Source organism: Oryza glaberrima, chromosome 3 (assembly GCF_000147395.1).
Source record: "Oryza glaberrima chromosome 3, OglaRS2, whole genome shotgun sequence".
Lineage (NCBI taxonomy): Eukaryota > Viridiplantae > Streptophyta > Magnoliopsida > Poales > Poaceae > Oryza > Oryza glaberrima.
In genome coordinates this window covers 10,327,283-10,351,581 of record NC_068328.1, presented here as the reverse complement: position 1 = coordinate 10,351,581, position 24,299 = coordinate 10,327,283, and the positions used below count along the sequence as shown (strand labels likewise).

Below are 24,299 nucleotides of genomic sequence, written 5' to 3'. Positions count from 1 at the left end.
TATCGCAAAATGTACACTCGCTAGCTGCCAAATTCGTAGCCGTAATACAGTGAGTAAGATCTCGTTGAAACCGGCAGTTATTAGCTCTGGATTTCCTGAACTACTGGCCGTGTATTACCGGTGGGTCACATCAACGAGAGAATAGTGGCCCGACTGGCCGTATGTGCTTATGTGGCGAGCGCGCGGCCGGCACGGCACGCGTACACCGTGGAGAGCCATAGACACCGGCCGTGGAGGCGGGGAAGACGACGACTCGATCGATGAATTCTATGGCCGTACGTGGTGGCGGTAGTAGCCAGAAGCAGATGGTTTCCCACAGCCAGGACCGGCGTTACGTGCCGCCGCTGATTTCGATCGACGTACGTACGCCGCGAGGGAATCACTGCTCATCGCCGTCGCCGTCGCCGTCTCCGTCGCGCCACGCGGAATTAAGTCGCCACCACCGCCAACACGTACTACGTACGTGTAGAGCGGCCGGACCGTGACCGTGACCGTGACCGCGCGGTGCCGTGCGCGGCCGATGGATGGATGGATGGCTTAGCTACTGGTGGTGGCTGCGGGTTCCGCGGTGGGTGATGACGCATGCGCGCGGCCGCCGGGTCGTCGGGATGCGCGCATGCCCCGCCCGCCGACGGCGCGCGACGGTACGTACGTCCACGTCGGCGTCGTTCGCGTCAGGTGACCGAGCTGGCCTCGTCTGAGTCGTCTCTCTCCTTTGTTTATTTCCTTTCTTTTCTGCAGCGCACCGAGCGACCCGGGTTAATTCACAGGATCTTTTTGCCGACCGCGCAACATATATGTGCTGGGTGTCACCGTGTCCATGTCAGGTGCCTTCTTTTTCTAATTACACAAAATACGAACACGCACCACCACAAGTGTGCTCTAATACATGTTCAAAGAGACGAATTAAGAACAGTGACACATCACAACCTCTATTAAAACCCTATTAAAAGTACTACTGTGCATGTATTATTTGGGAGCATCAGGGTTTTGAACTATAGTAGACGAGGGCTGTGTTCTTTCCCCACTTTCCCAAATCACATATCTCGTTTTCCACGTGCACGCTTTTTAATGGCTAAACGGTGCGTTTTTTATAAAAAAATTTCAATATGAAAGTTGCTTTAAAAAATCAAATTAATTCATTTTTGAAAAAAAATGCTAATACTTAATTAATCACACGCTAATGTACCGCTTTGTTTTCCGTATGAAGGAGATGGGTTCCTAACCCGAAGGAGCGAACACAGCCGAAGTCATGTTCCCAAAACTCTGCTACCATACCATAGTAGCATAATTTAATCTTCTTGAGCTGCGTTCGGCAGTAGAACAAAGTAAGAAAGTTTGTTTCGTTTTCCGCGCGCATGTTTCCCAAACTACTTAACAGTATATTTTTAGCAAAAAAATTTCTATAGAAAAGTTGCTTTAAAAAATCATATCAATCTATTTTTGAAATTTAAAATAATTAATACTCAATTAATCATGCACTAATAGCTCACCTCGTTTTTCATATCTTCCCAATTTTCTCTATCCACTTCTCCTCAAACTCATTACTTCTGAGAGCAGGTACAATAGTAGACTATAAACCAGCTATAAACATATTTTAAAGAGATAAAAGAAGAGACAGAAGAGGAGTGGGCTACAGATCTATAGCCAGCTGCAGCACGGACTCCAAGACGTAATGTGTGTATAACAGGTGGAACCATGTATTAATAGTATAGTAAGCAACTATTGTATGAATTAACTATTACGCTGACTAAAGATAATTTGGAGCTAGTAGTTGGCTATACTATTAAACTTGCTATGAGAAAGATCACATGCAATTGTCAGGTATTTCGGATTCTTATTTCTCTTGGGATTTGGGATAAAAAAGAGTACACTTAACGGTTAAACTTGTAGAAAATTTATTATAATACTATATTTTTTTTACAACTTTAACCATAATTTATGATTGTTCTGAAATTTTCTTTAAAAAAACAAGTCTTGAGTTTTGTAATATGTTCAAACGTGGAGCGTACAGTTCGTTTGAAAGTAAATGTATAACTGATGTACAACTCTTATTTTTATTCTGTACTACTCTATTTCATATTACCTTTAGTAATCAATATAAACTGTTATAGCAACTTAAAAGTCATTCGAAATAGCTTTTTTTATTTCCATCAATGTTTGTACAGGGCTTTTGGTTCCGATCCACAATTCATATTGCTCCATTTCTTCCTCTTATTATATGATAGCTCACTTCAGCAAGCTTATGCCTCTGTGACCATAATAGACATTAAGGTTTTATATCATGGTCTCTTGTAAGAGTTAACCATGGTCTCTAATTTTATATAACAAAAACTCATGTAGCTGTGGTGGATTGGGTGCATCAATGCAACGAGGTAACCATTTGGGAGACAATAATCGAATGGTTATGAGGCAGCAAGAGGAAGTGCAAGTGAACTAAAGGGCACTTAGTGAGCTCTTGGAGAAGACGATGAGGACCACATGGCTATTTTATGGGGGATATGCAATTTGAAATTTAAAAGTTATTGCTAGTGCATAGAGGCTGTCAAGACATAGTTGCCACCCTATTATGTTGAGCATGTGGTGGTATTTGTTGGATGTAAGATGTGGAGATAGGTTAAGTTTAGGGCATTACAAAGTTGAGGGGAACCTAGATGGTTGGATCTTACTCCAATGATAAGAAACCAGTATTGGGGTATCACTATTATAGAACATGCATGCATCGCTATTATTTGGAGAGACATCAATTAGAAGTTTTTGAAAAAGTTGGTCACTTTTCCCATTACTTGCACTATTGAAAAGGTTAAACAATAAACTACGCTAACCTAAATACAAAAATAAATTGACAACTAGTAAATACAATCATAGAATTACAAGTAAAAGTATCCAAAGTTAGATAGAGAACAACATAAAACCATATACAATGATAAAGCTTTAGTTAAAATGGGCTAAAACTGCAGATTGCATACCTCTGATTTTAGGCTTGGAAATGTTTAGTTTTAGATGACTGTTAAATTACTCTCTTTATTTTATATTATAAGTCGCTTTGATTTTTTTTCTAATTAAACTTAAATACGTTTAATTAAGTTTATAGAAATACTCAGTAGCATATTCAGCACAAAAGAAATATATTATCAAAATATATCTAATGTTAGATTCAATGAAATAAATTTGGTGTTCTAGATATTGTTAAATTTTTCTATAAGCTTGATTAAACATCAAAATATTTTACTAATAAAAAGTTAAAAGCGATTTATAATATAATATGAAATGAAGGGTGTATCAAATCAAATACCACGAGAACACATTACACAATCTAAGCTAACTGAAGTTTATACAATGTTCACACACTTTATTTATTTCTCCACTCTTGTACCTCGCAACAAGCTATACTTTTTACTACACAATCAAAACAGGAATATGGATCGTAAAATCAACAACAGTATTAACGTACAGTAGCTAGATCACACCATACAAACCGAAGACACGCATGTGGCAACAATCATAAGTCAAGTACACAATGTAGAGTTTCATATGTTTTCGTAGCCCTGCAGCATACTGACCGGATCCATGACCGAGTCTGGCTGGAAGAACAGCATCTCGATCTGTGGCGGCAGCGGCGGCAGCAGCGGCGGTGGCGAGAGCGGCGTCATCCCCAGGTCGCCGCCGTAGAGCTGCACGAGGTGGTCGGCGACGTCGGGCACGTCGAGGGGCACGCCTGCCACCTCCCCGAGAACGCGGAGCTGCGAGGCGCGGAGCTGGAGCGCGCTGCACAGCTCGCGCGCGTGCGCGGCGAGCACCCGGTTCTCCTGCTCGACCAGGCGGCACCGCTGCAGCACGGCGCCGGCGCCGGCGCGCATGGCGTCGTTCTCCCGCCGTAGCTGCTCCGCCTCCACGGCCAGCCCGTCCACGTACTGCTGCTTCTTCATGCGGGACCTCTGCGCCGACAGCCGGTTCGACCTCTTCCGGTTGCGCTGCCGCTCCTCCTCCTCCGCCGCCGCCGAGCGGCGTGCGGACCCTTCCGTCGCCGGCGCAACTGACATCTTGAATGTATCACAGAGCACAAAGAGAAACTAACACTCACCGTGGAACACCGATCGAACACGTACTAGGCAGAAATATTTCGTGCTCCAAGTTGGACAATCGCGTGCAGGAACAAGGCGATACTAGGAAAGGAACAAGCTAGAACACATGTAGTAGAATATATATTTTTTTGGATCAAACAAAGCTTCAGTTTTTGGTCCTTAGTTTCAGCGAAGATGGATCGTGCACGAAGCTTTGTTTGATCAGGTTTGGAGAGGAAGCGGATGAGGCGAATCAGGAAATCACGTAGAAGAAGTAGAGGAACACGACGGAGAGCGAGTGGAGGTAGCAGAAGTGGAGGCTAGCCTCCGTGATCGACATGGATGCGGCTGAACCCGGCGAACAAGAAGCCACAGGGAGTTCGTCGTCGATCCTTCAAATCAAGAACTACACGGAGTGAAAGGATCGAAGAAGAAGCAACCAAGATCGGTTGATCGATCGAGAAGCTCAGCTAGCTGAATCGATCGAGCCAACCGGGAGGAGAATAATTCATGGTGCTATGTAATCTATAACCTGACCAAAGAGGCTAGCTAGAGCTAGGAGGACGAACAGATCGAAAGGGAGGGAGGAATGGGGAAGCAGAAGAGTAGTAGTGGTGCTTAGGTTTGCGAAGTTGATTGTGGTTTTGCGGATACACAAGATTGTGTGGGGGAGAGGGGATGATCAATGAATACTTATATATGTGCATTGACTAGTACTGGAGCTAGTACTGTCTAATATAGTTCAATTACGTGTGCACCGACTAGTATCTTTTTGGAAAAAAAAAGTTCATTTTTTGCTCTAATCAACTCGGTTGGTTAAGTGAAATGAAGGTTTTATTGATTTTACCGCGTAGATCTGAAATTTCCAGAGATGAGAAAGAAGATTCGAGTGAAATTTCCATAACACAACAAGAGAGGGGCTTCGTTTTCCTCCCCTTATGATGTGTTTTCACGGCTGCTCTGAGATATTCTTTTTTCGATCCACAAACGGACAAGGCATCATGCACATAGGTTAGTAATTAACTCCAGCAATGGCAGCAAAGACGTATTAAGGGAAACATTGCCACATTGACACTCTCTTCTTCTTTTGTTGTCTGACCAGAAGCGAGCCGGCAGCTGCGCAGCTTAACCAGCAGCGTCAGCACGCATGCTGTCAGCAGGATGAAGATTGCAGAGTTTCAGAAAGAGACAGACAGCGCTGGCATATTCAGAAAAATAAATTCAGAATTCAGAACGCGTTTCCTCCTGTGCCGATCGATCGATGACTTCGTCGCGGTGAAGTTAGCCCCGATTGGTCGCTCTAGCTTCTGGGAAGCAGCCCAGGGCAAAAGATCCAAGAAGTATGACGAATCAATTAGCGGCTAATCTAGCACTTATTTGTCATTTTTCACTTTTTCTCTCTCTCTCTCCGACGTAGCAATGTTAGGACAGGTGGCCACTGCGTTTGCTCCAACCTGAATATTCGGTTGTGAGATTCAGATGTCCTAGTTGCTTCTGTTAATTAGAGTATGGCGTCACCGCCACGAGATAACATTAACAAAACTGCGTGGCCAATGCCCAAATAGTTTTTACCTGAAGGGTGAGGAAAGAAACAGTATATGTCATTTTCGATTAGTAGGGCACCACTTCGCCGTGACATGGCTGGCAAGTTGCTTATGTGCTAAGGGAAACAGAAGTACCAAATGTTTGTACTTATGCATGTACAGTTGAAGACCCTGATTAGCCAAAAAAAAGTGTGTAATTTGAGATCGATTAGCTGAAGGTAAGTGCTTGCTAATGTGTAATCATGTTGCCTCATGTGATCGACTTGTGTCTTCTGCTCCTGGTAGCCTGGACGCTGATGCTGTTGGGGATGAAAGGTTGAGCTCTGATTGAAGCTTTTGGAGGCTCAATTCGTGCGACCTTGTCGGAGCAAATATGTTCTTCTAAGAGAAAGTGAAGTGTAACTTTGTTTATGATCCACTGAACTTTGTCTAGTTGATGTGTGCTTTGGCTGCATGCTTGCAGATATTAAAGGTCTCTCTCGCTGACGAATTAGCTGACTTTGGAGCTAATTTACTCATGACCATGCATATATAGCATATCAGTGTGTACCTTTCAGTTTCCTTCTACTTAATTGGTTCCAACAAAGCAGAGGTGATTAGATGACCTATAAATTTATCTCTTCTTTTTCCAAGATGACATGAACTTCACCTTTGATCCAGCACTTGTTTACCGAACTACCGTGACGTCGCGAATGATGTAAATTGGCATCCTTGCGTGGATTCGTATGATCTTATTAATACTTATATTACACAGTAAAACATCTCACTGTCAATGAGGGGGCCCAAGGAGAAGCAGAAGAAGATTATTTCTAAACTACTAGTTGGGTGTTCATTGTAACGGAAAAAACCACGTCGAGTGAAATGATGTTAAATAAGTGTAAATTGACTGTATAAAAACCTTAATATAGTACTAATAATAATTATATAACATATTTATAATTTTCACATCTTTATAGTATTAACATGTTAGTACCATATAAGTAGTAATAGCTAAATGCACGTGCTTTGTTATGGATAAAAGAAAACATATAAATGTGTTACCTATCTTTTTTTTTGTTATAGGGAATATTCATCCTACTCTAATTTTTTAATGTGACTATCCATTTAGATTTGATCTTTTTAATATTAAAAAAATTAGGGTTAACTTTTAAAATTTACAATGGAAGTACGTAGGGTGTTACTCTTGCTACCATCAGGATAGATCTGTCCCCTTCCTCGGTTTCCCCCCACATATATGGGATATTTTAAGAAATGAACGTCTTTCTTCATAACAGGGTCGGGGGAAAGAATGGAAAAGACGATTTCACTATATTTCTTACCGGGAACAGGGCCTATCACAAGAATATTTTTTTTATTGGGACGATAACTCTGAAAAGAGAGATTTCCTGTCTTTTCTTTCAACTCAGGAGAAATACGGTCGGGCGGCGCTAATTCGAATCCCTCGGGCAAAAAAACTACAGTTACCGCCATAGACAATGATTCATTTGTGAATGCTAAATAATAGTTGCCCATAAGAAGATCCATTATTGGGTGAATGGAGAATGGATCCAAGGGGCTCGCCAAATCAGTTACTGGTCCTAAAGAATTTGTGCTTTCCGCATCTGATAAATAATTTGGGCTCTCATAGGTCACAGCATCAGCCAATAAATCCTGTGTCAACGGCTTAGGTTGGTTTACCGATGAGCCCGACGAGGAGAGCCTTTCACTCTCCGCTGGGCTTGGGCTCCCTGCGTCATTCCCATTGGCTGGGGCAGGTCCATCTCCCTCTTTCTCTAAAAGCTCTACAGCGCGAATAAGCCCTATGTATGGGCTCTGCGCTATTGTATCCAGATTTTTACTTGCGAAAAAATCCTCTATTTCCTGCTCTATACTTTTATCAAACTGGAGTCCCATAGCAAATACATATTTTTATGCTCCCTCTACTTCAATGAAAGCTCCTCCTACTACTCCCCCTTATCCTTCTCACTCGTCGTTTCGTTGGTCTTTTATATACCCATTTTCATTCCATTTGGACCCCTGGCAAATTCGAACTTTCGTTGAAATTGTCTCTATTCATATGTATGAAATACATATATGAAATACGTATGTGGAGTTCCCGAGAATTTCATGTGATTTAGTAAACAGAATATAGATTCCATATTTGCTAGATCGATCTGTAGGGATTGATGAAGAGTGAGCTGATAATGGAATTTTTCTTCGATAAACAGGAAACTTAAGATTAAGATGCTCCGGAATGGAAATGAGGGAATGTCCACAATACCCGGATTTAGTCAGATCCAATTCGAGGGATTTTGTAGGTTCATTAATCAAGGCTTGGCAGAAGAACTTGAGAAGTTTCCAACAATTAAAGATCCAGATCACGGAATGGATACGAAATGGCAGGTAAACTAGGGAAACAGAAACTATTGTTTTTGGTGAATTATCAGTGTGCAGATGAATTTCATCCACTGCTATTGAAGAAGCTTTTAGAGGGATATCTTGTCTTGTCGGGCTAAGAGCTCTTATCTCTTTCTTTTCCCACGGTAACTAGAGATTGAATAATAGAAGCCAGATTCAATATCATAAGAAAATAGAGATTGTAGCGTAGAGTCAGGCTATCCCATGTTTGCAATAACAGCTTTGGGATCTTTCCTGTTAATGATGAATAGCTTGCCTCAATAGAGAATCAGAATTCTTTTTATTCGGTATAACAACCTTAAAAACGAATCGATCTAGATGCCCCGCTCTTGCCATCTTTGATGGAATTGAATCATCAACTGACTTACTTGAGGAATAAAAAAATCTGCAACTTTCGATTCTTGTCTATCGGATTCTATTGAGAAGAAGGGACAACCATCCATCCTCCCCGAACTAGTTTAGTGCCTGAACGAGATTGGTGGCACTTATGACGAGAAAACAAACTCTTTCTTCTGTTCAAAAGCTAGTAGTGCCGTAGTGCCAATCTACTCCGAAGAACAAGCTTCTTTGCAAAACTACTTTCTTCTACGGAGCTACCTCTGTCTCACTCTTGTACCGAATGCTACCTGGCATAACATCCTTACTTAAATATCTTCCGCTCTCCAGACTTCAACAGTGCCATCTTCCAGTAGGAAGAGAATCTTTTCATCCTCCCACCCAACCAAGTAGGTTTCTTTTCTATAAGAAATGCTGTCAATATTTCCTGCTAAATCCTGCTTATCCAATAAGTTTCGGATATCTATATCCTGGAATAAGAAGGATTCACCTTCTTTTTAGTGGTGTTCCTTTAAAAAATTTGTTAACGTTAGGGCCCCCAATGAATGTTTTCACTAACACTTGTGATAAACTCATCATCAAAAGTAAATCCTCTTGTTCTTTGAGCCAATACACAGCTATCCCTACCGGATTATTATTTTCAATCAACTCTTCCAGCCCTAGATATCCTCTATCACACTCCATATGAACTAGCTTATACATGAAAGCAGGAAAAGCCTAAAGGGTAGTTGTTTCGTAGGGATAATACCCTTATTAATTGATCCTTACAGAATGGAAGTAAGCCCCTTCTTCATAAGATCAAGAAAGTACGAGCGTCTTTCGAAGATTGGAAAATCTAAGTCGTACCGAACACTATGTCCTAATAGTAAGGGATTTCTTTCAACCCGGTGGTAAGCCGGTGGTACCCGGAGAAAACGTTGCCCGAAGGAAGGGACTAAACCCATTTGTTCAATTAGTAGCCAAGTAGTACCGAAGGAGTATCTCCGAGTTAAGGAGTACCGAAGGGAAGGCAGAAAAACCAAGTGAAAGAAAGAGATCGCAATGGTCTAAGATATAGTCAGTACTGTGATGGGCCGCAAACGTAAGTTGGTTGTTAGCGCCAACTGAACTGCGTAACCAAAGCGATTCCCCTTATTGGAAGATAGGGTTAACCTATGTCGGTTCGACTCCGGCGAGTCGCCCCCCATTATTAGTTCGGCGTGCTGTCAGTTCCACGGGCCTAATATATGATATTTAGCATATACGAGTGCTGCTACAACCTCCTCTTCTATTCAATTGTATCTTTATACCTATCCTTCGATAAGGGGTAGGTAATTAGAGGGGAGAATGTTATTAAACATAGGAAAAAGTTTACATCGTGATGTGCCTCGAGATGGCCGTCTCCTGTCTCCCTGCTCGTGGGGAATCCGCTCCTGGGGCGTCGCTCTGCTGCGTCTGGCCCGTCCTCTAGGCACCTTTGGGGGGTAGGGAGTGTGACAACGTACACGCTTCCCTTTACTCCATAGGGCCTTTTCCTCAGTTGTAGGGTTTGGTGGCCCGAAATTGACTTGGCTTCGCCAAAAGGCCTCATCTCCAAAGTCCGGCTCGCGAGGCGTCCCTCTCACTGTAGGGCGGAGCCCCCTCGCCTCGCTCTTGTAACATGCTATGTTTCCCTTCTTCCATTCTCAAGTCAAGGGTGAGTCCCATGCGTCAGTTTGTGGATCGCGGTCTCACGCACTAATCTCTACAGGTGCCCATAGTAGGTCGGCCGCCCTACCTAAACCAATCATCATATCGGTCCCTAGGCCCCATTGCTGGAAAGGCTCGGCTTCAAAACCGTACGTGGAGCTTCCGCCTCATACGACTCCTCGGCTGGTCAAACTATAGGATTACCATTCACTTAGTCAACTTATTGGACAGACGGGTCAACCACTTGACCGAGGAGAGTAAGGTTCGTCACCACAGTCCCGAGAAGAATGGAACGCTGCTTCGCTCTGCTGGATGCGTCGGATCCCATATAAGAAGCTCGCTCTTTACCCGATCATTCAAACATTTTGTGGGCGGCGCGCCTGCTCTATTGTTGCGTAGCAATAGAAGCCTGCTTATGCTGCTTCGGCGGATAGATTCACTGCCACCACTACTACAATGTTCTTCTAAAAGAGTTTCTAAAAGAGTATAGATATATCTTTCTTAGTTCCGAGGGGGTGAGCCGGTGAGTACTTCATCTTCATGTATCAGTCCATCTGGTTTGATGGGCTCCGAGATGGGCCAAATCTCACCTCAATCTCTCCAGGCCCAAGCTCAAGACAACACATGACAAGAGGCTCCATGTCATTGCTGGCCTGGCCCGTTTCCAAGTGAGATTAGGCAGTGCCCGTTTTCTCGTATCGATCGATGTTCAGACTTCAGAGTCGAGATAATCACAAGAGAAGAATCAGCTGATATGTCTGATTCTTTTTTTGCGATTTTTTTTTTGGATTCTCTAAAAAGGGAAACAATTTTGGAGCTGTCCGTGGTCTTAAGAAAAGAAAGGTTCTTACAAAAATTTGGGCCTGTCGACCAGAATGTTGTACCACTACTGCATGCCAGAAGAACCTGACGATGTCTTGCTGAGTTGCTCTATCTTGAAATCAAGGGAAAGTACGAATGCCTTTGCCTCGTGCTTCTCTTTTGCATCTATCCCTTTCTTTCTTTGTGATTTTTATTTTTCTTTTTGAACGAAGCTATCCCTTACTTTGTCCAAATGACAAAAAAAAGGCTTTGTTGGACCATTTCAAGTTCTCGGTAATCTTCCGAGAAATCCAATTTCACAAGAGACTACATCCAGAATCACACTAGTGTATATATATATAACTCAAATGCATAATTTGGAGCACAGTAATTTGCTAGAAAAAACTGTCAAATCGCTCTAAACAATCTGAAGAAATCAACCCGCGCGCGGATACAGAGATCAACGGCCGGCAAAAAGGTTTCTCGTCGACGAAACCGCCGCGGCCGCCCCCAAGCTTTCGGGCGGCACCGCCGCAATGCTGCGCGCCGCGGCCGCCACCACCGCCGGGTTCCTCCCGCCGCGTCTGGCCGCCGAGACGGCGCCCGCGGCAAGGGTTGTGGCGGCGGCGGGTGCCGAGGTGAGGTCGTCGCCGTTCCTCAGGGCTCTAGGGGTGCCGAGAGGCGGCGCCGGCATTGGGAGCGCCACGCCGGGGAGGAGGATGTACTTCGCCTCCGGCTCCGACTCCTCCGGAAGCGCCGCCGACAGCGACTCGGAGGCGTCGTCCGCCGCTGGCGCTGGGGAGGAGGAGAGCGAGGGCAACAGGTCGTCCTCCGCTGTCGCTCCCGCCATTATCCGACCCGAGGACTGCCACACGGTGCGCTCTCTCTCTCTCGCTAAAAATTTGATCAGCATTGTGTTGTTCTGGTGTCTGTTCGGATTATTTGCTAAGGAGTTTGTGGGGTTTGAACTTAGCCTAAGCCTGGAAGTAGCTTAATGGGAATTCAACCAGATTAGATTATCCTTTGAAACTTCTCGCGTTCTAGTGCTGAAAAAGGTATTTGGAAAACAGTATGTTTTTAGTGGGGTATGGAGGGAATGAGGAGCTGGCTGTCCAGAGAAACCTTCTGGATCCTTTCTATTCTATCTATGAGCACTAATGCTCTGGGAATTGGAAACATCAGAATTCAGAACATGTATGTATTGCTATTGAGTGAGTTTTACCAAATTTCTATTGTGCCATTTGGGTGAAATGTGTAGTGAGATTTTCAGCTTTGATGTGATGTTGTGACTTTAAGCATAACTTATATTTTTGCACATTTGCACTAATTTTTTTTAATAAGATTAATGTTCAAACGTCATGTCCAAAAAACAACAGTGTCATATATTTTAAAATGGAGAGGGTATTTGTTTAGGGGTTGTTGCTGTGAACTTGCTCAATTCGCATGGCATTCAGCTCACATGGGTGGAGGTCTAGCAACAAGATTTGTACAAATTGAACTTTGATATTTATTAAACTCGTTGAGAACTTGTTGCTATTTTTAAATTTTTATCTCTGTTCCACCTGGTATGGGTCTATTCTAATAATGCGACGTTGAGATTAGGCTTTGTGCGTCTTTGACACAACTGCCGGTTTATCCATTATCTTAAAACTTAACTCAATTTGCATGCCGAGAACAGAGAGTGGCAACTTGCCTCTCTAAAAGGCTCAGGAAGTTGAAGCCCTACCTACAACAAATATTATTTTTTGTAGCAACATGTTACTATATCTAGAAGGATCTTTTTTCCCCTATACAATGGATAATTCGTCGCCTGCTTATTTTAGATCATTCGCATTACTTCATTTCTTCAAGTTGTCACTTTTGGTTTCAGATGAGTATATTTAGTTTAGCCTGTCATTTAACATAAAAATGCAATATATATACTCACACTGATGAACATACTATTCATGTGAGATCCATTTAGTATGATGTGACTCGGTTAATCATCTAGTTCTCTCTCTCTCTCTCTCTCTCTCTCTCTCTCTCTCTCTCTCTCTGGTGATTCAGTTAATCATCTACTTCCCAACTACAGGTCATAGCTTTGCCTTTGCCACATCAGCCACTATTTCCAGGATTTTTTATGGCAATGTCTGTGAAGGTATCTTACCGAACTATTTACAATCACTCAATGAGCATATCACTTTCCCAATTTTATTTGCTTTAGTGCTGCGATTTTTGTTCCTTTCTGCTACTAATAATTTATCATATTTTCCCCCTCAGGATCCGAAGTTGTTGAAAGCTTTAGTTGAAAACCACAAAAGATCTTTCCCATATGCTGGGGCCTTTCTTGTCAAGAATGAGGAAGATACTGACAGTAACACTGTCACACGTTCAGATCCAAAGAAAAGCATTCATGGTCTGAAAGGGAAAGAATTATTGAAGCATCTTCATGAAATTGGCACTCTTGCTAAGGTATTTAGCTATTTACCTGGGCTTGGGGGTAGCATAGAAACTTTCATTGCATCAATCTCAAACTGTTCTGTCTGTCATTCCATGTAGATAACAAGCATTCAAGGAGATCAGGTGTTGCTACTTGGTCACTGCCGTTTACGGATAACTGAAATGGTTAGATACCTTGGACTGCATGCTATTCAGTTTCTCTTGAATCTTTTGAATTTTTTTTTGAGTTTTTTTTGTCAAAGAATGCAGGTTGAGGAGGACCCACTTACAGTTAAAGTTGACCATCTAAAGGTACATATGCCATCACTATTATTTTCTTCTCTGTCTGTCTTCCACTGTACATATTTCAATCCTACCAAACCCCTGCCAAACTCCTTCCCTCTCAAAACAGGATTTTATTTAGTTGTGTGCCTGTGTTTAAATTACAATAATATACCATAAAAGGTTGAACATATGTCACATTTGCTTTCTTGAAGTGTAAGAGGAAATGATCTTTTAGTTCAATAATTCTTATTTCTGTTGAAGTTGGAAATATCAGCTGCTTCCAGAAACAATACAAGTATTACAGTCTAGTAAAAAGTGGTTGCATTTATTCTAACTTTTGGCTTGATTTGATTTTAAGCCACTGTGTAATAACTTTTCATACCTGAACTGCAGCACACATTTCAGATTATATGACTTTAACTAAATTGAATACATTTTGCAAATCTTGTCCTTGATTTATACCACCTTTCAGTACCAGCTGAAAATATTTAGTGTACAATTGCTTTGCACTGTTGAGAAGCCTTTGATTATGATCTCTTCATACTAGCGGAGCTTCTGCAGGAAAAGCCTTACGATAAAGACAATGATTCCATAAAGGCAATATATTTCGAACTTCTATCGACTTTAAGGGATGTTCTAAAAACAAGTTCCCTTTGGAAGGATCATGCTCAAATCTACACCCAGGTTGCCTTACTATTTTTAACTCCTTTAGTGTACATCTGAATCTTTCTTATCTATTTGCATGTAAACTCTGTTTGAAATCTACTTAAATATTTCTACTGTAATGATTAATTTTACACCATCTATTCACTGAACTTAAAACTTTGTGTTTCAGTCGTGGTATATCATTGTGTTATCATTTACTTTGGGTACATGTCACTTGCAATTCTTAACGTCATTATTCCATCATTAAGTTCTGAATGTGCAAACAATATTTGATCAGCACCTACTATAGCTTTCTTATCCATCAATCCGATGGCAAATGTGCATTTTTTCCACACTCATTACCTTACTAACCTACTTATCATTGCTGGTCTATGAATTATACCAACATGACTCTATACCATGATCCTTGTTTAGTCTAAAAAATATCTTTGGATAATCTATCTCTCGTTCTATTTTCACATGTATTTAAGTCTTTCTTCTGTTGTTTCAGCATATGGTTGATTTCAACTACCAAAGACTAGCAGATTTTGGCGCTGCTATTTCAGTCACCAACAAGTTGCTATGCCAGGGAGTTCTTGAGGAACTAGATGTAAGAGTTATCTCAGAGACTGTATCTGGAGGGAGGGGGGGGGGGGGGGGGGGGGTTCGGAAAAAAAAAATTGAATCCTGGGAATGCCCTTTTAAATAATACCGTATTCAAATATTGCTTTAGTTTCATCTGGTAATTTTATTAATGAGCATTTGCTGGCATGCTTTTTTTGGTTACCCTACATTGTAATCCAAATTACTTGTCCCTTTTTGGAGCAGGTGTCTAAGCGTTTGATGTTGACCCTTGAATTAGTAAAGAGGGAATTGGAGATTACTAAGTTGCAGGTACTTTTTTTTTCTGTGAGAAGTCGCAGGTACTTGGTAGTGTTGATATATCTTAACTTATGCCATATTCCTTCAAGTGCATTTTTGATATATAAGATTACCCGCATCACAGCAATCCATAGCAAAAGCAATTGAAGAAAAAATAACTGGAGAGCAGCGCCGCTACTTATTGAATGAGCAACTTAAAGCAATCAAGAAGGTAATGCAATCACTTCTACTGAATGTTCATATGCTTTCGATATCAAGAATTCAAGATGATATTGTATTGAGTTTTGTACAGTACCTAGGGTTTCCCATACTGTTGGTTACTGTGGCAACCGGGCTTACCGCTGTCGGTAACGGTAAGGGCCGGTAACCCTACAAAGCTCAAAAAAATATTTGGTAAATCTTGTCCAGTTTTTCACAGTTGAGCATGGTAACCCCTCCCCAAACAGTAAGGGAAACGCTGAGATATACCCTTTGTCCCAAACCATTATGTCATCACACTTTATGATATGATACTTTGCCTGTCAACTGTTGCAAAATTTCGCTTTCTATTTTTTTTATGTTAAATAAATATAGTATTGTTCCCATTTGATTATATTTTAGTCGTTATGCTTTTCTAGTTCCACTTTTAGGTTAATTAGGCATTATTTATTCTTCCTGGTTACCCTTATGCACTGTGGTATGCAGGAGCTAGGCTTGGAGACTGATGATAAAACAGCGTTGTCAGGTTTGTTTCTGAAGTTACTGTTAGTTTTTAAGGAATTTACTCCCTTGGTTGATTTTCATAAGTCACCATTTGATTTATCCTCTGCATCTGATTTTTTCTTAAACCATTACTTGCACAATATATTTCTCCTAACTACCAAATCAAGATCAGAAGAATGTATTTTCACGGACAGATCCAACTGTATTGCCTTTATGCCACAAAACCTATATATTGTTCGACTAGTTATTGACCAAAACTTGAAATATGTAGGATTCCTTATAAAAATCAATTGAATGAGTGCATGCTAACTACATATCTGCAAGTTTTTGTTGTTCTAATGCATAGTTGAAGTACCTTTTTTCTCTCGCAGAAAAATTTAGGAAAAGGATTGAATCGAGAAAAGAGAAATGTCCATCTCATATCTTACAAGTCATTGAAGAAGAGCTCACTAAACTTCAATTACTGGAAGCTAGTTCTAGCGAGTTCAGTGTTACCAGCAATTATTTAGACTGGCTAACAGTATTGCCATGGGGGGATTACAGGTATGTGTTATTTATATATTTTGTTGTTTTAGAAACTTATGGGATATATTATTTTTCCCTTATGCACTTTTTTTGTTTGTGTAAGTGATGAAAACTTTGATGTTCTTCGTGCTCAACGCATTCTTGATGAAGATCACTATGGTCTAACTGATGTAAAAGAAAGAATATTGGAGTTTATAGCAGTTGGAAAATTAAGAGGAAGCTCACAAGGTTCCATAATTCTATCCTGTTTTTATTTTCTGTGTATTTTCTATGTATTATTTATGTGTGTATGGGAGGCCTTTAGCAAGCCATTAACATCGATGCAATTGAGTCTTCAAATGCATAGTATGCTATTTTTAAGCAATATTGCCGTGGCATAGATATGAACACATTAATAATTCGAATTTTGCACCTAAATGTCATGTGCAGTCCTGTTAGAGTAAGGAGAGGTCGGGGCATATGTATTGTTCACAATTTGTACTGAATTTTGTAGCCAGCATGGCTCTTGCAGTATTCCTTTACCTGCTTTTGCATGTTACCTGTGATTAATCCATTTCCCTATCATTATCAGGTAAAATTATATGTCTCTGTGGACCACCTGGCGTTGGTAAAACTAGTATTGGACGATCAGTTGCACGTGCATTAAACCGGAAGTTCTACAGATTTTCTGTTGGGGGTTTGTCTGATATAGCAGAAATCAAGGTGCAACGCTACTATATTCACTATATGCTGTTTTTTGGACAACAACGATTGTATCTACACAGGAATTCAACCTGATTAGCATTTTGAAACAACCTTAGGGTCATCGACGGACCTATGTTGGGGCAATGCCAGGGAAGATGGTTCAGTGTCTGAAATCAGTCGGAACTTCAAATCCTCTGGTTTTGATAGATGAGATCGACAAGGTATTCATGTACATTTGTATCATTGATTCGTTTTATTTGCTTTTGTGTGGTGTAGTAATTTCCATTTTAGTTTACACTTCAACATTTATATTCAAAATTGGGGTGATTTGAGTTATATGCATGGCATCTTAGTGGTTGTCTTTTTCCTGCCTCAGCTAGGGAGAGGGTATTCTGGTGATCCAGCCAGTGCACTGTTGGAACTTCTTGATCCTGAACAGAATGCTAACTTTCTTGATCATTATCTTGATGTTCCTATTGACCTCTCCAAGGTTAGGTCACCACTCCATGAAGTGCTTACATATTACACAAGTGTGATGGCAGTTTTCCTTACAGTTTAAGATGCTCAGCGGTCACCGCTGATTCAAATTGAAATTGGTATTTCATTCTTGAAAACAACATATCAGGAGTTAGCATAAAATGACAAAGAGTATCATGCCGGGGGATAATCAGCATTCTTAATCACCAGATCATGATTGCAACCAATTTCTTGTTGATGTAGTTATGCTCCCTCCGTCCCAAAATATAAAGGATTATGGATGGATTTGACACATCCACCCAAAATCCCTTATATTTCGGGACGGAGGGAGTACTAGTATGTGCCATTGGATACAAATAAGCATGTGTTATGTTAGGAATTTTGTTTGGTTTCCACTCAGCAACCTGCTTATTTCATGGGCAATTGAGCATGATTCACCTTTATCTCTGTGATAAAATAAATCTTCAATAAAGCCTGTTTTTCTTTTGAAAAACCATATTTGGTTGGGAAGCCTGATTATGATTCATTGCTTGATTAGAATGACGATGCAATCCATCCTTTTTTTAGATAATGGAATTAAATCCGGCATTTGCTTCAACGAAGCTACAACCAATTATTACAATATTCTCTCAAAACTCAAGCAATTAGAATAACATAAATAATAAATCCAACACATAAGGAGTAAACAATTATTGAAGTCTATTATATAGATGGAAGGAAGGGCCTATGACACTGGTTCCCTCGTAGTATGGTAGCTCAGTTGGATTTGGATAGAGTCTATTGGATAGGATTAGATTGGGTCCTTCCTTCCATATATGTAAAAGGATGGATTGTATCGTCATTCTAATCAGGCAATGAATCAAAATCAGTCTTCCCCAACCTAAGTCCCTCTCTCATCCCTAGTAGTCATCGCCGTCCGGCTATCCTCCCGGCGGTGTTTACCCCCTATGAACCCTAACCCATAACATTAACACATGCAACAAAACCAGAATATATATATGTATATAGGTGCATGCATGGTATTTTTATGGTATTTCTTTTTATACTACACATGTTTTATTAATAGCTCATTTGTGCTTGAGTTAACTTATTATAAGCTGACACCTGTCTTGAGAAATTAGGTTCTGTTTGTTTGCACTGCAAATGTCATAGAGATGATACCAGGCCCTCTACTGGACAGGATGGAGATCATTACTATTGCCGGTTATATAACCGATGAGAAGATGCATATTGCACGGGATTACCTAGAAAAGAACACAAGGGAGGCTTGTGGCATCATGCCTGAACAGGTACCTGCTATTTTTCTGTACAAAGACATGGTTTTCTAGTGCTTTCTGTTGGCACTGCAGCAAGTGCTTCCTGTTGGGTAAAACTGAGCGGAAGAACGTGAGGTGATGTACATGATATGATTTATAGAACAAATCACAACTTAATAAGTTTCTTGAAAATCAGTAAATCAAGATGTAAAAGATCGTGTGGATTCTATTTTGGACTTTGAGTTTATGGGCTTTCTTTAAGATGGAGGAGCAGCATCCAGTTAGTTTCACTGGGTCAGGCAATTTTCATCTGAGTTGAGATTAATCTTCAGTCAATTTTTATTTCTCTGTTTAATGGTCATAGAATGACATCGGGAAATATTACAGATTTGTGCTTTCCATTTAATGATGTTTATTAGACCTTTTTTACTGATGACATCTTATTACACTAATGCAGACATCTTTATAACATTTATTGAATTCATCATTGGAGCTCTGCATCATACTAATAAGAGTGATTTTATAGTTCTTGAGGAGGTACCACATTTTCTAATGTAAAATTTGGTACCTCTCGGTACATCCGGTACTAGGAGGTACGAAAATTTGCACTAAAAATTTTGGTACCTCTCAAGGACTGTAAAATTTCTCTACTAATAAAGCCACCTATAACTTGTATGATAGAAGCTTTTGAAAGAAAACCCCCGCAGAAACAACAATTACCTAAGTTTCCTCTTCATATAAAATACAGTTCCAAAATTCATATTAATATTCTAGAGCATCTAGAAAGCTTTGTGTTTCCCTTATAGTATTTCTATGTGCTGGTAATTACTTAACACAGTTCTATAATCATTCTCAGGTTGAGGTTACGGATAGTGCTCTTCTTGCTCTTATTGAAAACTATTGCCGGGAAGCCGGTGTGCGTAACCTTCAAAAACAGATTGAAAAAGTTTACCGGAAGGTAAGTGACACTTCTATCAAACAATATTGACATTTGTAGCTAATGTTTAGTGTGGAGAAGAACGGGGGCTATTTGTCTGTCTCAAGTCTCTTGACAGACCTGCAACTCACCAGTAGTTGATACCTTGATAGTATATACAAGTCTATGACTGATAAGCAGGTAGATTCTATTCTTATTTCTTAAGGTATCATCTCCCACTGTAGTCTATTATATTTACTAAGAAGAGCATATCAGTGAGTGTTGAGTGATGTGTCCTGTCCTTCTACAGCATAAGGGCACAAACTGGTCCTTTCTTGCATCCCATTGTTCTCTCCACCCTTCGGTCCACACTCCATATGCCCTGCACTTGCTATTGCCTTCCCTGTGCACACCAGTATTACCTCTGCACTCTGTTCCAATCCTGTCAAGCACCGCTTGCCTGCCATGCTAACCCTCCACAATTACTGCTGCTGTTTTTTACTGAGGCGTTGTTTCTAATGTGGTAGTGTGGCAAGCAATTTATTATATTTTAATATTCTGGAAGACCCCCAAAATGGCAAGAAAATAGCTTTTGGAAGACTCATATTTATCAAATAATGCATTCCATTATCTCGCAGCATTTATTCTACCAATGATCAGAATTGTTCATATGGATCCATTCATCCATGATAGCACTTGTGATCAGCTTTTGCTGTTCAACCTTTGCCTCTGGTGCAGATAGCTCTGCAACTTGTTCGTCAAGGGGTATCAAATGAGTCAGCTCGGGAGATCACATTGGTGGAACCAAGTGAACAACCTACTGGTGTTAGCATTGCAACAGAAGTGGAAAACAAGAGCCAGAGGGACAGTCTTGCAGAAGATGTTTCAGTGCATGTTATTCCAACTGATTTTTCTTGTGAGAAGATTAATGTAGTATCCTTAACAACCAAGTCAGAAGTAGACCACTATGAGCATCCAAAAGGAGTATCTAAAGAAACTTCTGCAGATGACAAAGCTACACCAACGAATACATCAGGCAAAATGGAGGTAATCTAACTATCTTGTATGTCAAATCTCCCCAAGTCTCTATATTAAATGCGTGAGAAGCTATTACAAATGTGCAGTGGCCAGGCTGACCTCTGGCCGCCCATGAATTTTTTGAGTGTTACAACGTTGTGCACTGAATACTGACTGAAGTCAAACTTGCTATCAGACAGGCAAGTGACAGGTTAAATGAAAGTGATGCTTTAAGTCAGAAAAAGAAGGAATTGATCTTTCATGACACTATTACTATTGGTGCGTGGTCAAGTTTTTGTGTTAAAAAAAACACGAATATTAGGGAATGACCTAATATCAAATAATTAGAAGGGGTGAGGCTTCGAACCCAGATCGGCTAGCCCACCACCTTATGGAGCTAGCCGGAAGACCCCTAGGCATTTCTCATGGTCAAGTTTTTGTGTTAAAATTATGATATAATTCCTGTAAGAAAAGGAAGATTGATAGGCTGATAGCACAATTTCTGCTGGTTTTTATGGTGCTGACCTTTTGTTAGTTTTTGAAAGATGTCAAGTAAACTAAACCCTGGACAAACTTTGTTACCAAGGATATTTCAAGTTTGAAATGAATATATCTTAGTTAGCATAAATTCATAGACTTATGTTTCTTTGTTTCTTAGGGCTTAGTTCTAATAAACTGTTGTTTGCTATTTCTGAAGGCCAATGAACACACAGAGGAAGTAATGGAAGCACTTGTAGATGAAGCACTTGTAGACAAGACTGTGGAGAAAGTAGTTGTTGATGCATCAAATCTGGATAACTTTGTTGGGAAGGCTGTATTCCAACCAGAGCGTATATACGATCAAACTCCTGTTGGGGTAGTCATGGGTTTAGCTTGGAATGCTATGGGTGGTTCTACCTTGTATATTGAGACAGCAAAAGTTAAGGACGGCGAAAAAAAAGGTGCACTTGTGGTGACAGGCCAGCTTGGAGATGTCATGAAAGAGAGTGCTCAAATTGCACATACAATTTGCAGATCTATATTACATGAGAAAGAACCAAATAACACCTTTTTTACAAAGTCAAAGCTTCACTTACATGTTCCTGCAGGGGCTACTCCAAAGGATGGCCCCAGTGCTGGATGCACGATGGTTACATCGATGCTGTCTTTAGCCATGGGAAAGCTGGTAAAGAAAGACCTCGCAATGACTGGGGAAGTAACATTGACTGGACGAATTCTCCCAATTGGTGGGGTATGCTTCAGGCCTTCAGCCATCTTTCTTTGTGGCTTTGCCTGCCTCTTTTTTGTTGGAATTTGCATGCTATTTGTGGATGCCACTGTCTTGCATAACTTTTGGAATGCAGGGTAATGGTGTTAAGTTGTTAGTGAAAGAAATTGTTGATTCCATAGTTTGTCTTCTGTCTCCTATGTTGGCCTTTTGGATGGGACCTAAAACCTGCCTCTGTAGTTTTGGATAATATTGCTGAACCATTGGCATTTGCCGCAGGAGCAGAGTAACACCTAAGTTTACAAGTTAAAAACTGAGGTTTATAGCATGCAATCACAAATTGCCTGAATATTTTAATCAAGGCATTGGTGTACATTTTTCTGAATTTTCTTTGTCATCTGTCATGCGATTATCTTAAATGTTGCCAATATGTTCATATGATTATATGAACACCAAGTAACACGCTAATTCTTTCTATTGTGGATCTTAAACAGGTGAAGGAGAAAACCATCGCTGCCAGGAGAAGTGGGATAAAGACGATCATATTCCCAGCAGCGAACAGAAGAGATTTCGACGAGCTTGCTCCTAATGTAAAAGAAGGTCTTGAAGTCCACTTTGTTGACAAATACAGTGAAATATATGATTTAGCTTTTCCCAGTGATAGTCAGGCATTAGCAAGCTAGTGTATCGACAACGCATGCTCTACAAGGCAGTTTGCATCAAGCCCAGGGTGAAGACCAGAATATGGAGTTCATTCGTTGTCGCTTGCAATTCGTTTGGCAAATTATACAGAATCTACAGAAAGAAGATCTCACAAGAGCGCACTTCCCAAATATAGCTTGGCAAGTTGTACAGAATCTACAGATTGTTCCTTTTCTCCTTTTCTGTTAGTCAACTACCATGTGTAAATTCAGAAACAGTGAGAATGCATTATTTTAGACATTCTCTGAATTGTGAACAGAACACCCGTGTAGGGTCTGATGCATGTATAAAGCATTCTTTTCAGTATTCTGGAGCTCACAAGTTCAGGCATTCTGTGACATTAACTTGGCCTAAGTTGCATAAATATGACTCCTGAATACAATGTGCCGTTGAGAACGAAAGGTGCTGTAGCATCTGGCATTTCTGTAAGGACCTGCTATGGATTATGCAAAGTCTGAGCTAGCTAAATTTAAGGATAATGTGGTTAAGAAAAACACAATACTTTTTTGGGGGGGTCAATGCTTATAATTGATACTTCCTCCGTTTCATATTATAAGACTTTCTAGCATTGCCCACATTCATATATATGTTAATGAATCTAAACATATATATGCGTCTAGATTCATTAACATCTATGTGAATGTGAGTAATGCTAGAAAGTTTTATAATATGAAACGAAGGGAGTATTTATCAGTTGAGTGGTTTTTGTGTTGTTGACATCTCGCCTGGATACTGCTATTTCTCTACCTGATGGTGTGGCGCTGCTAAGCAAGTCCCAGACAAACTTGACAAACTCAGAAAGGGTTTTCATACTCTTGTCACTCTCGTTACATGGGAACTACGTGTGCAAGGGTGAAGGGTGTGGTTGCGTTTTAAATGGGACAACACCTAGCATCTATCTAGTTCTAGTCCTGCGATCCATCTCTCGTGAAGGCTTCCTTGGGTGCTTGGCTGAGGCAAAAGGACTTGCAAACTTACTTCCATCTTGACCTTTTGTACTTTATTTTCCGCCACTTGATCAAATAACACACAACTCTCTTGCGTAGTTAAAAAAAAAACTACTACCTCTGTCACATAATAATTGTATTTTTAGGATTTGAATTTGTCCCAAAATAATTATCACAATAGAGTACTAATGGTCCCATTAATCACTTCTTATTTAAATTTCTCCGTATTTTATCCTCAACTACTCTTCCACTCTCACCTATACACCATTTAATAAGGGATATCATAGTTTTTTTTTTCTTAAACCTTAGTATATGTTAAACAACCTATAAATACAATTTATATGGGACGGAGCCATGGAGGTAGTACGAAAATCATATTGTATTTGGTTCACCTACTAGCTGGTATCCACTTTCTTCAGCGAAAGGTAGCCTTGGTTTGTTCTTTGCTATATTGTTCTAGCTTACTTCAGAGACTAGTTAATCACTCAATTCACCCCTCCATGTTTACTGGGTTTTATGATTTATTAGTTATTCTATCTTACAATAAAGTTGTTGTCCACTAACTTCTAAAGCTCAATATGTAAGTGTGTTATATCATCATTCACTAGTAATTATTATCTTGAGTATTTTAAATCACATACAAGTGTGCCACATCATCACCCATTAGCAATTATTGTCTTGAGTATTTTAAATATCATGCAAACATGACACATAATTTACATTTTTGTTGTATTTTTAGAACTCAATATGCAAACGATGTCAAATCATTATCTCCACATCATTTTTGCATTATTTAAACATATACATTTACTATTTATATTATGTA

At 40.4% G+C, this 24,299-nt stretch overlaps 2 protein-coding genes across 2 annotated transcripts; one reads left to right on the top strand and one right to left on the bottom strand.

The window, feature by feature from the left end:
* Positions 1-3,287: 3,287 nt before the first annotated feature.
* LOC127767502 (ocs element-binding factor 1-like) lies at positions 3,288-4,743 on the bottom strand. The gene has a single exon (XM_052292858.1). The coding sequence runs from the start codon at positions 4,041-4,043 to the stop codon at positions 3,531-3,533; it is 513 nt and encodes a 170-aa protein (XP_052148818.1). The 5' UTR covers positions 4,044-4,743; the 3' UTR covers positions 3,288-3,530.
* A 6,479-nt stretch (positions 4,744-11,222) lies between these two features.
* On the top strand, positions 11,223-22,898 carry LOC127768631 (lon protease homolog, mitochondrial-like). Its single transcript, XM_052294248.1, has 20 exons — positions 11,223-11,685; positions 12,882-12,947; positions 13,070-13,261; positions 13,349-13,414; positions 13,499-13,540; positions 14,075-14,197; positions 14,670-14,768; positions 14,987-15,052; positions 15,165-15,251; positions 15,725-15,764; positions 16,114-16,285; positions 16,371-16,495; positions 16,839-16,969; positions 17,068-17,172; positions 17,328-17,441; positions 18,550-18,717; positions 19,541-19,642; positions 20,339-20,647; positions 21,315-21,848; positions 22,319-22,898. Exons 1-20 carry the CDS (start codon positions 11,347-11,349, stop codon positions 22,505-22,507), a joined length of 3,069 nt encoding a protein of 1,022 aa, XP_052150208.1. The 5' UTR covers positions 11,223-11,346; the 3' UTR covers positions 22,508-22,898.
* The last annotated feature ends 1,401 nt before the right edge of the window (positions 22,899-24,299 follow it).